The 13,262-nt window shown below is 41.2% G+C and overlaps 1 protein-coding gene across 3 annotated transcripts in view; it reads left to right on the forward strand.

The window, feature by feature from the left end:
- RNF38 (ring finger protein 38) overlaps positions 1-13,262 on the forward strand; it is a 205,108-nt gene that overhangs the window by 132,705 nt on the left and 59,141 nt on the right. For all 3 annotated transcript variants that reach the window (XM_045020743.1, XM_045020745.1, XM_045020746.1), the window contains one exon: positions 9,817-10,010. In XM_045020743.1, the coding sequence (XP_044876678.1) occupies positions 9,817-10,010 (194 nt within the window). The remainder of the gene's footprint in view (positions 1-9,816; positions 10,011-13,262) is intronic.

Genomic DNA, 13,262 nt, shown 5'->3' on the forward strand with positions numbered 1-13,262 from the left:
CCATTTAACACTGATAATGCCAAGCATCAGTCTTTCAGCATTGTTGTTTCCCAGATTTCTCCCTGACTCTGCGTGTATGTATTTAGGATTATGGTCACACCGATCTTTTCTCTTACATTTTTCCAAACTAAATCTCACTTTATTTTATACCCACATTTTGTGTTTGTCCTTTTGTATTTCCATTGTGATTGATGTTAACAACGTTCTAATTTAGTAACATCTGCAAATCTTGTTATATGTTTACTCTTCTCTCCAGATTAATAAAGAGATTTTATCAAAGCTGTGCTAACATCAGTCCCACTGGTACTCCACTGTATACCCCTTAGCACCATAGCATTTTTACACTGCCAATCAAATGTAAGCTTAGTAGGAAGTTTGAGGGGCTCAGTTACTATAGTGATGGTGGGCATACTACAAGTACCTACACAGATACTAGATATTGTCATTTATCATTTTTTGTCTTTTAGTCAGTTTTCATTTTATACAGGTGATCCTACCCAAACCAGTGTGAATTTATATTTTAATTAGGATTGAGACCATATCAAATGCTTTATTAAAATACAAATGTAGGACATCTGTTTGTCACTTCCTCCACTAATTTCGTAGTTCTGTTTTTAAAAATCAGTCTCATCCTCTCACTTATTAATTTTATTTGTTTACTTATTTGGCTAGCACTTAGCTTGTATGTTTTTTGCTATCCGTATCTCCTTCATACAGGTCTGAGTGCGGTTTGACTCATTTTTATCCTTAACGACACTTTAAAAATGTAGGATGTTCCTTACCAGTAAATTCCCGTTACTCACCCTTCCCTTCCCCAAAAAAGAAAGTTTCCTGACTTTTCTAGGTTCTGGATCCTCCAGGCTGACAGATGGTTTCACCTGGTCAGCTGCTCAGTATAGTAGGATGTGACAGAATTGAATGCCTAGGTTACTGTTTGCATGGCCCTGTGGCCAATGAGAAAATGCAAGCAGGTATTGCAAAGAAAATGATTGTTCTTACTCTAGTGTGCCTTTCAATGGCATGCTTTTTAAAATCTTATCCTTCAACTAAGCTCTAAGTTATCCTTCAGAGGGACACTATATTCAGAGGGTGGAAATGGTGCAGTGTTGTGTTCTTTGTGTAATGCAGCTTATTTGTTTAAATTAGTTTATATGTCTGTGAGGGGTATTATAGTATTTGAGACTAAACTAAAGGTGTATGGAGGTTTTCAGGGAAGGGGACATTTTAACACTTCTGGAAAGAGCTATAGAAAGAACAATAAAAGCATTCTAAGGGATGCATCGATCCCTGAACTCGCTCCCGTCGACTCCGGAACTCCACCAGGGCGAGAGGCGGAAGCGGAGTCGATGAGGGATCCCTCGCCGCAAGGACGCGAAGTAAGTCAATATAAGTTGATCTAAGATACGTCGACTTCAGCTATGCTATTCTCATAGCTGAAGTTGCGTATCTTAGATTCATTTCCCCCACCCCCAGTGTAGACCAGGCCTAAGGGAGTTGAAGAGGAGCAGACACCCTGTAAAGTTGTCACCTGTTGAAAGTCTTGCTGGATCACCTTGATTTGTCTGGGGTGAGTCCCAAGCTGAAAATACTTTCAGATTGACAGAACATCTTTGTATCAGGACTTGTCCTTGCAGGAAAAACTTCTAAAGATTGCAGTTTGAGGAAGCAGAGTGAAGGGGGAGTAACACAGTAACAGATGCAAATAGAAGAGGAATCTGATCTTGTTCTTTGATTTGAACTACTTTTTGAATTCAAGACCAAACTTGGGTGGTCCTTGTGACAACAGGAATTAGGAATCCTTCTGAAACAGCACCCTTAACCCATGTGGAGAAGGATGTGCATTCCATTGTTCTGTAGCGACCACCTCAGGCCAACTAAATATCAGGATTAATAGGCTCCGAAGCAGCCTCATAAAGCCCTTTCTAGACAGCATAAAGGTTTACACACTGCATGATCTTTATGTAGAATGGGCTATCCAAGAGGAACTCCCTGATTGCAGCCTTCAGCTACCTGAAGGGGGGTTCCAAAGAGGATGGAGCTCAGCTGTTCTCACTGGTGGCAGATGACAGAACAAGGAGCAATGGTCTCAAGTTGCAGTGGGGGTGTGTGTCTAGGTTGGATATTAGGAAAAACTATTTCATTAGGGGGGTGGTGAAGCACTGGAATGGGTTCCCTAGGGGAGGTGGTGGAATCTCCATCCTTAGAGGTTTTTTAGGCCCTTCTTGACAAAGCCCTGGCTGGGATGATTTAGTTGGGGTTGGGCCTGCTTTGAGCAGGGGGTTGGACTAAAGACCTCCTGAGGTCCCCTCCAACCCTAATTTTCTGATTTTTTTTTCCTGTGATTAAAATCTACCTTTTATGTTAAACTTGTTTCTTGTTTATAATATAACCCAGTTTGTGCAATTAATATGGGGGGGTTGGGGAGAGGGTAAGAGGCTGTGCATACCTTCCTCCACATTGAGGGGAGGAGGCGGATTTCATAATTTGGGTCTGCACTCCAAGGGAGGTGGGCACCTGAGTGCTGGGGCAAGTCCCTTAAGTGGAGTGTTCCCAGAGTTGATCTCAGTGTTTGTGGTGTTCTGCAGTTGACAGTGGCCCTGTGTGTTAGAGGAGGTTTTAATAGCCTGGCTCAGCAAGACAGGTTAAAGGGGGCCCAGGCTGGCAGAACAGGCGAGCTCAGTGGTATCTCAGCACATCAGGTGGCATCCTGAAGGGGGGCAACCCATCACACCTTCCTTAAAAAAAAAAAAAAGATAAAAAGAAAACTTGGGTAAAATTGAAGGAAAAGGGACAGAGGAAGGACAGGAAAGAGGGTAGCTTTAATATTTTGCTGGCTAGTAAGTCAGCTGCCAGGTCATTGGTTAATTCAGTAGTTTGATAAGATCAGCTTTTCCTCACTGCTGTGCCCCAAACATCCAGATAATGTTAAAACTTCTTAAAGGAGCTCCGTTTACAGTGCTGCCATGTGATGTTGAATATCTGCAAACACAAGACTGTTGCCGTGTTATCAGTACTCCAGGAAGATAACTTTCTTTTTTAAATTCAGATTTAGTGCTTCTAATTTTGTACAGAAAAATCTGAATTTGGAATATTTGACTGTTAATTTCTTAAAAGCATATGGCTGCCTATAAATCTTCATGAACTTTATTTTTTAGTCTCTGATGCAGGTTGCAATTTAATTACCAAGCCCTGCTAGGTTATGTGTTCTAATAGTGTAGTGCAGACTATGGCTGAGCTGTACAACTGCGAAGTGCAGGTATCTTCATCTATGCAAAAACTGACATAAATCAGATTTATTTTGTAAAACTCCATCCTTCCACTGAATAATTAATTCATAGTGGAGAATAAAATAAATATATTACACTAATTTTTTGTGATTATGTTGAGGTCTAATATAGAAGTAGTAGTTTTGTATAGTTTGATAGCCCTGAATTTGCAGGACGAGGAAGATTCAGGATCTGTTTTAATCTAAGATCTGGGATACGTTTCTTTTAAAATTAAAAACCTGAAAATTTTGTGAAATACAAAATCTTATATTAAAGAGACACTTGCTAAAACCAGTGAAAAACCGGCTCGTAATTGACAAAGATGTCAGCATCCATGTTGGTGTCCTGTCAGTAGCATTTTTGGCTCCTGTTGGTCTGTGAGATGAGCAATACTCCATGAGCAGTGACGATAGATATCTGCTCAAGTAGAAAATTTAGGGTTTCGCTGCAGGTTTCTCACAGTTTCTGTTATGTTCTATACGAGCTAAGCCAGGGGTGGCCAAACTTACTGACCCTCTGAACCACATATGACAATCTTCAGAGAGCCAGGGCGTGCCTGCCGGGGTTCAGGGCTTCTGCCTCACAGGAGGCATCTGCGGGTCTCGGGGCTTCAGTCCCGCTCCTGCTGAAGCCCTGAGATCTGGCAGGCGCAACCCACAGGGCTGAAGCCCTGAGATCCCCCACCCTGCTGGGTAGAAACCCGTACCCTGCCTCAAGGCAGAAATCTCGAGCTCTGTCTCTTCCCCTCCTCTCCCTTTCCCCCAGTCTGGTAGGTGGAGAATGCAGGGGGAGTAGAGGGGATTCCGGTAGCTGCACTTTAACTGTAAAAGAGCCATATGTGGCTCACGAGCCGCAGTTTGGCCGCCCCTGAGCTAAGCATTCATTTTAAAAATTACTAATTTCTGATTGTAACGCCAGGATACAAATCAATGCAATATTGTCTCGAGTCTGCAAGTTGAAAATGAGGTACAAATGTCTCAATGTAATTCAGTTTAACTGGTTGTCAGAAGATCATAATCGGATTCAAAGTTCAACATAATTAACTTCTTCATGTACTTTTTCATGTCATGTTTTCCTGTAGGAGAAACACCTACCTCTAATGGTCTTTATCCATTAAGCCTGGACATACCTGTCACATCTTTGATTCCTTTTATTTGAAAGATCTTTCTTTAGGAAGAGGTTTCACATTTTTAATGTATAAATATTTATTTATTTGGAGGCGTTACAGTGCTTAAAGTAAAATGATATTCTGCTGTATGTCATCAGTTTCTTTAAAAAACTCTCATGGGACTATGCAAATTTGTGTACAGAATTGTATAAACTATATTCAGAAACATTTATTCCATCTCTAGTCTGTCTGCATGCCAGTGCAGGCCTAAAAACAAGTGGACTCAGGTGGGCTTTGACCCCATGACATCTTGCAGCCTAATCAAAGATTGTGGCCCTAAACCTACAAACTGGATAAGTGTGGTCCAAAAGCAGCAATCAGGCCTTGGCTACACTGGCGCTTTACAGCGCTGCAACTTTCTCGCTCGGGTGTGAAAAAACACCCCCCTGAGCGCAGCAAGTTACAGCGCTGCAAAGCACCAGTGTAAACAGTGCCCCAGCACTGGGAGTGCGGCTCCCAGCGCTGTAAGCTAATCCCCACGGGGAAGTGGAGTACCTGCAGCACTGGGAGAGCTCTCTCCCAGCGCTGGCGCCACGACCACACTCGCACTTCAGAGCGCTGCCGCAGGAGCGCTGTACAGCTGCAAGTGTAGCCATACCCTTAGTCTCTTCTGTCAGGTATTGCCGCCCCGCTTTACTGCTGTCAGGAATTCACTCTCAGCTCTTCAGCCTCCTTTAGCCACATGGCCGGGGGAAGAGCCTATGTTGATCTCCTTCCCTCCAAGTGGGGTCCCTTAGCTGTCTTATTCTGTGGGTATTTGGAGGTGGTTCCCTTCTGCCTCCTAGCAGCATCTACCATCATTTACCCTAAATCTGCAGGACCAGCTCTGCGAGTATGTGCAGGGGATCAGGGAGGCTGAGGCATCTTAGGCCTTGTCTAAGTTTTGTAACATTTTCAAGCTGTCACCTGGCACACACAACTACTAAGGGCTTGTCTTCACTTGCAAGTTGCAGTGCTGGTAGAGGCTTTCCAGCGCTGCAATTAGTAACCGTCCACACCTGCAAGGCACATCCAGCGCTGCAACTCCCTGGCTGCAGCGCTGGCTGTACACCTGGCCAGGTTGGGGTGTAGCGATTGCAGCGCTGGTGATCCAGCGCTGCTCATCAAGTGTGGACACACACCAGCGCTTTTATTGGCCTCCAGGGAATAAGGAGATATCCCAGAATGCTTTTAACTAAATTACTCTCTTTGTTTTGTTATGCAGCCTCTCTTTGTTTTGTTGTGAACTCGGATCGGAGCTCCGTTGAACTGCTTATCTAAAAAACAAACACTGATCACAGCAAACAGGAGCTATCTGTACCTGGCTGTGAACGGTCAAATGAGAGGCAAGCAGTTTGCTTGACAGAGAAACAGCGTTGGATGCAGGCTGTTTGCAATTAAGACTAAGGGTTCGTGAACATTTTGTGATTTTTCAATCCAGGGAAGCTAACACACAGTGTTGGCTCCAAAAATCCACTCTCTCTATCTTCCCCGCTCCCTGTCACAGTACACCACCCTCCATCCCCCTCTTTTGAAAAGCACGTTGTTGCCACTTGAATGCTGGGATAGCTGCCCATAATGCAGCACTCCCAACAGCGCTGTAAATGCTGCAAATGTGGCCACACACCAGCGCTGGCCCTGCACAGCTGCACGACCAGCGCTGTAACTCCCAGCGCTGCAACTTTCAAGTGTAGCCAAGCCCTGAGATGCAGAAAGCTCCATGTAACCTTTACAACTTAAGGGGGAAAGGAGACCACATCCAATGTTATGACAATATTATTGTCTTGGTAAAAACATCTGCTTTTGTAAAAAGCCTAAACTAGCAACTTACCCTTTTTCATAAGAGCACAAAGATGAGCAGCGTTGACATAAATCATACAGAATGGCTGTAAAAAGTATTCAAAAGCATAACGAATGGTCGCGTCAACAACGTATCAGGATTTCACTCCAATTCATACTAAATAGTATAAGAGAAGGATGCATTTTACAAATGGGTTTAATTCTTTGCTGAATAATGTCATGACTCGCTACTGGTGTGTCTACGTGATAAGGTATCATAGTGCACAGTTACAAGGGAAGGGATATAGATTTGCTAGGGGAACATTAATTGTGATTTTTCCTGACTCTTGTGGATTTAATTTCAATCCTAATTCTGCCTTGGCATAAACTTAATCTTCTTTCAGTGGTAACATGGGATGCCTATCATGAAGTCTTTCTGGCATTGGTGCTTTGATGTATGAAATGTGCTTTGTTTTGTGCAGATGTTGTTTGCACTCCTAGAAATTCATGTTTGAATCAATGCAATCTTTTAGTTCCTGGCTTTTGTAGTATCAATTTTTAATTTATTTAACTAATAAAAATAAACTGCATCTTCCACAGCTATCGGGCCAACGTCATTCTGTTCTTGCTGCTTGTTTGGCCGCAGCAAAATCAGACAACGCAGAATGGCCTGTCAGCAAAGAAGTTGGTAGTCCAGGGACTCTGAGCTGGCCTGTTGAATATTGGCATGAAATTTGGGGAAATGTCAATGTTGCAACAAATGACATACTGTACAAATATAGCACCGCATTTGCCAACTTAGGGTATTATAGACTGCAAAATTAAACTGTTTGTAGCTAGCTCTGCCATGAGTTCAGTGTAATTGAAATGTAAATAGATCTTAATTTGTATGGGATTTGTTTCTGCCACTAATTCCATGTTACTCTTTGCAATATGCTCTTGTAACCCTGTTACAATCATCTCATGAGAATTGGTTTCTTAATTAAAGCCAAGAAAAAGCACCAATGTTTTTTTCTTAATGACACTAATTTATGAAGAAGTTAGGATTTAGCTTTAGGTTATTTTTTTTCCAGCTCAGAAAAACATAATTAGGTTTTAAAAGCATGCTTTTATATGTAGTTCAGAAAACGATTTTATCGTTATTTTCTTTCTAATGGACAAGTTGGGATGGAAATACTGTTGCTTAACATAGAAGGCAATTAGCACATATTATGGAGTTTGGAGTAGATACACTAAATAGTAATTTGGAATGATGAAGGGTAACCGCCTAGCAGCTTGTTAGTTTGGTACATCTCTGCCATCTCCTATAAACTCACGAGCTGTCTTTTGTGTTTGGAGTGCATCTCTTCAGAGACAAAATAATCAAAAGGACCAGTGTTCCAGGATAAATATGCTTTTTTGGACATTTGGAGAGGTAGGAGGTGGGGGAAGGGGTATTTAAGCATAAATTTAGTGCTAAGGAAAGGTGCCAGATACATGGCATTACCAATCAAAGTTTGTTAGCCAAACAGTAGCTTGAAAACTCCTCACTCTCACCAACAGAGTTGAATACAATGAATACCTGTTACCATTCACTAGGCTTTGCCCCCTCTGCCAGCTTACTGAACCCTTTCATCTCATCCTTCCATCTGCACCTGTTTGTTTTCATATGGTTCTCTGTAGCCTCCAAGTGTGCCTGGCCTTTTTGCCCTATTTACCTATCGGTACATATACCTCTCTGGATCTGACCCACTCACCTTAAGCATACAAGTTCCTGTTTCCAAAACTGTCTTTGAAAACTCTCATTTTGGCCACGAACCATAGAACCCTGCCTTCATGACTTGCCTCATTCTTCACAACACTAACTTTAAACATAAATTTAAAAATCAAAGTAGGAACTTGAAGCATGTCAAAGGTACTGCTCAGGTACTGCTTACTATGCTTTTATGCTGCACCCTTTTCTCCTTCCTTTCCTCTAGTAAAGTTAGGCAGTTGGTGGTCTGATCTGGAAGAGGTTTTGAATGTACAGTGTTGAGGGAGGTCAAAGAAGCAACTAAATCAGTGAAATGATGATAATGGGAAATGTCAATTACCAGCATCCAAACATCACAACGGGGCAAGGTTTAGGGAAATGGTTGCTTGACTTACTAGAGTACTTCTTGGAATACCTAGTCCTAAAGCACACAAGAGGAAAGGTTGTTGTTTTTTGTTTTTTTTTAAACTCCTAACTTTTGACCAACTCCTTTTATCTCAAAGTAATTGTAGCCTTACAGCTATTAGTGATTGTAATTTAAGTACTGCATCCTCAGGGAGGAATTTCATATAAAAAAATAAACCTGTCACTATGCACTTAGCTTTAGAAAGGGAGATTGGGGAGGGAAAGGGAGCTGATCAAAAAGGCCCTGAAGTAAAAACTTAGGAAAGTAAAATCTTTAGCCTATAATAGATATGAAGACTGTGCATATCCCTAAACTAAAAAGGAAATAGGAAGGTAAAAGAGATGTGGTTAATTGTCAGAGATGAAGAGAGTATTCAAGCCAAACCAAGTATTCTTCTGAAAATGTAAATGCAAAATTAGTGAAACTAATAAAAATAACGTAAATCATGGCAGATGAAATATATACATATGTATATTTTATGAAGGCAGGGATTTTTGAAGAGTAAATAGTCACAGAGAGATGCATTTTTAAAATATATGTGAAGCAGAAAGCTTGCAAAAGAATGAGTAGGTCAACTGGACTATCAGAGAGTAAAAAAAGAAATTGAGACAGACAAGGCTATAGCAGAGAAGCTGAATTTTCTCGGCATCAGTTGCCTTTCCACAGAAGATGTTGGGAGATAATTACCCAATACCTATTCTGTCAGGTAATAAAATTTGAGGTGGTGTCAACACAAGAGGGGTTGGAGCACTTTGGCCTCCTGTAGTCAATTAGAATTCTTTGTGTCAGCAAAATAGGTGGTCAGATCAGGAAAAAGGTATCCAACCAGATAACTTTTTAAAGTAAAAATTACATTGACTTAGCTGACACTTTTGTCAAATTCTTTTTACACTTGTTAACTGCCAGTCTTGTGCTAACAAGTTAAAGGACAAGAAACACATCTGAGCTGAGTTAGCAGAACTAAAATTGGCTGCAATACAAATCAGATGTCTAATAAGCTGTATAGTGATCATCCTCCTGGTGGATATGGGGTGCACATGCTGAGCTAGAACTCCATATGGCAGACTATTTAATGATTGACAAATATGGATCCCATTGGCATGAAATTGGTGCTTAGCCAGCAACATTTTTGGAAGAGCCCATATATCAAAAAAAAAAAAAAACCCTCACTCTCTCGAAACAGACATTTTTTAGCTTTGTCTCTCTGGTAACTATGTTTCTACCTCAACATTAGAATTTTTTTAAATACTGCACTGAATTCTGTAATAAACATGTATTTGGGGTGGGGAAGCCATAAAATAATTGTAGAATCCATTGCCTTCATGATGTGACTACTAGATATTTAACTTCAAGTGGTATTTTGTTTTGAATGTATAGAGTCTACTTCAGTTTTATTTCCCCACAGATGTAAACTGCAGTAATAATACAGAACAGTGTGTCTGGGGTATGAATCACTCAGGTGCGTTTATTTTTTATATTTGCATAGAGTGAAGATAGTCCGAGTCCTAAGAGACAACGCCTTTCTCATTCAGTCTTTGACTATACAGCAGCATCACCAGCCCCATCACCACCAATGCGACCATGGGAGATGACATCAAATAGGCAGCCTCCTTCAGCTCGACCCAACCAACATCACTTCTCAGGGGAACGATGCAACACACCTGCACGCAACAGGAGGAGGTAAATGGATTAGTCAGATTGTGGAGTGCTTTCTTGCTAGCTTGTCTGCTGATTCAGGCGAGACCTTTTTCAAGGCAGCAGTGATTCATTAGCATTAGAAGTGAAGTATTCTTAGCAGAAGACTCCTAGTTATACAAGACTATATGATAAATACTAATTTTGAAAGCTTTGTTGATAAACATTTGCTATTATCACTGCTGAAAACTGGTATTGGAAGTAATTCATGAGGTCAATGTACTGTCTTCCTATAATTTCGTGTGGACATGTACAGTTGTAGAGGGAGAATTTCAGTAAGAATCCGTTTATTGCTCTAATACTGTACATTACATTAGTGTATTGTACACACACACAGTGTGTCAGAAAGTCAACCAAAAACTAAAGATTCCTATTTCTGGACAGGCTACTACCCAGGGCCGGCTTTAGTCCGATTCCCCTGAATTGGGCCCCGCACCCTAAAGAAAAGCGCCTAACTTAGGCGCCTTTTTAATTTTTACTCACCCAGCGGCGCTCTGGGACTTCGGTCACGGGTCCTTCAGTCGCTCCGGGTCTTCGGCAGCATTTCGGCGGCGGGTCCTTCATTGCCGCGGAAGACCCGGAGTGAAAACCCGGAGCGCCGCCAGGTGTGTCATCCCTGCCGGGGCCCAATTGAAACTATTCGAATCGGGCCCTGCACTTCCTAAAGCCGGCTCTGCTACTACCAGTAGTAGTAGACCAATTATTTTTATAGTGCAATAAATGTGCATGACACTTACAACTGTGTCCTTCCCTAATAAACGTACAATCTAATTTCAAATGAGAATGAATAAAACGGACAAGGTTGATGCAAGTAGTATCATGTGATTGCTTAGATGTGTGGTGCATGTATTGCAAGAGTTTACATTTTTATCTTAGTTTAGTTTTGGGCTATGGTTCATAAGCCTCTTTGAAGCAGAGTTTTTAGAATAAGCTCAAGTAGTCATGGAAGAATAGAGTTTTGGGTGGCCATGTTGAACTGGTGCCTGCACCAGTGCGTTGTAAAGCTTAAAAATAAAGACCTTTTCACTATTCTAGTTAATTATCGCAAACACAAGCGTTTGCTCTCTCACAATAGGTTTTGGAACTGTTTTTGTCACCTAACACGAGCTTAAAAAACATTTCCCTATGTTCATTTCAGAAAAAGTGATTCATTACGTTCTCCAACTTTAGGGGAAGCCATACATTTTTATGAATGCAAAAAACAGGCTTTCGAGACCAGAAACAGACCCTCTTCTATCCCCAAAGTTAAAAATTGTCTATTGGCATTCTGTTAGTTTATTGAAGCTATAGCACATTGTTACTTATTGTTAAAGAAGTCTTTAGGGTCACAAGTCCTGGAAGCTTTGGGTCACAACTTGCAAAATTCTATTTGTTTTCATACAGCCAGCAGTCAGAACTAATAATGCGAGTCAATGAGTTGATTTCTTGGATTATTGAGTAGAGAGAGGAAACGTGGTCCAGTGGATAGGCAGTTGTCCTGTGACTCAGGAGACCTGTATTTTATTATCAGCTCTTCAACTGACCTTCAGCTGTGAATCTCTGTTTTGCACTCTTGTCCTCTGTCTTGTCTGTTTAGACTAACCTCCTCAGGACAGGAACTCTCTGTACAGTGCCTAGCACAATGGGCCTCAAACTTGCATGGGGTTTCCAGGCACCATCGTAATACAAATAAAAAGTAGATTACTAGTAAAATAAGCTCAGTAGGCTTTTACATAATTCTGTTGTAGCCTGATTTGTTGTGTTAGTAATGTTGATTTAATTTATTTACTTGTATTTTATTTAATTTTAATTAATAATAATTATTATGGATATTAGTATGGGTTTTGGCTTGCCAATTTGTTCGATCAGAAGATAAAGTTTGTTCTCAATTAGGCTTTACAGAGTTTATTAAAGGACCTTTGGGGGTATGACAGGAAGCTTACACTGAGACAGATATCGTTATAAAGACCTTTTATTAAAATTAATGAAATAGTAAGCAAATGGTTAGAAGTACAGAGTTACAGTTGTATTACTGTTGTTTTAGAGATACATATGATGATACAGTATTATGTGCTGCTTTTTTAAATTGTTTATTGTTAATACTTACACTTTGTTTTAATAACCCGGTGTTAGAAGATACGGGGCCACGCCTGTGGCAGTTCTGTTTTTACACCTCTAGCGGAGGAAGCTAAATGCAGAACTGTTAAAGCTGTTTAATCTTTAACTTAACTTAATAAATTTTAAACTGAAATAAGGTGTAGGGAAACCAAGCTTAGCCTAGTCCCTTAAACTTACAGTCTGAAAAGAAATAAAGTACGGCCTATTAATAGTTAATAGCCGTAGTAGATGGGTAGCATTGTTGACGGTGGAGGCAAATTAAGAGTAGAAAGGAGTATCTATTGGGTTTCTGGGAACCGGGCGGGCAGAAGGGGAGGATCTACAGGACCTCAGAAACCCACTAATTTCGGGGGACAACTAATAAAAGAACAGGGACAGGAGTGCGGTCAAAGGGTCATAAGAAGGGAGCCTGACGGGGACACCGAGCAGAGAACCCCGGACAGCGCCCACTGCTCCTCGAAGGCGTCAAGGGAGCCAGTGGACGCCGCCCAAAGGAACTCTGCCCGGATACGTGAACGGACAGAGGATCAGAACCAAGCCCCACAGTCACAGGAGTCTCCATTGGCCAACCTCCTCTCCCTGGTTGCGTAGATGGCCATTTTAGCAAGGGCGAGGAGGAGGTTGTAGATAGGTGGGTAGATTGTCTCTCTAATGACGAGATGCATCGCCTTTTTATAGAGCATTGGTCGGAAATCCTTCCTCTTATGCCCAAATTTTATTCTTTCCCCACAAAAATGTTAGGGTACACTTACCCCATAGGCTAATATGTATGTGCGTATAAATAACAGGTGCGTATGCATTTGTGGTGTACTTGTTAGGTCCGTAAAAAAATTCCCTTTGCCATTGTTTATTGGTTTAGGCAAAAGGTTTCTAAACATTTGCGTGGGTGTTTTGTTTATTTTTACTTTTTTGGATGAGGGTCCCAAAATGTGCTAACTTTGCCTTAGCTTAACATACAGGGTTTTGGCCTGTAGGTCTCTTGCATTACAGCCAAACTATATACATTTATAAGCCTATTACATCAAATACTTAAATTTGTGTTTAAAAAAAAAAATACAAACAAGCAAATTAATCCTTAGGGCTACACTGTTTAAAAGTGAAGTTAATTTGCCCTTCTTCTGATGAACTTCCTTCAAGTTT

Source organism: Mauremys mutica, chromosome 6 (genome assembly GCF_020497125.1).
Source record: "Mauremys mutica isolate MM-2020 ecotype Southern chromosome 6, ASM2049712v1, whole genome shotgun sequence".
Classification (NCBI taxonomy): domain Eukaryota; kingdom Metazoa; phylum Chordata; order Testudines; family Geoemydidae; genus Mauremys; species Mauremys mutica.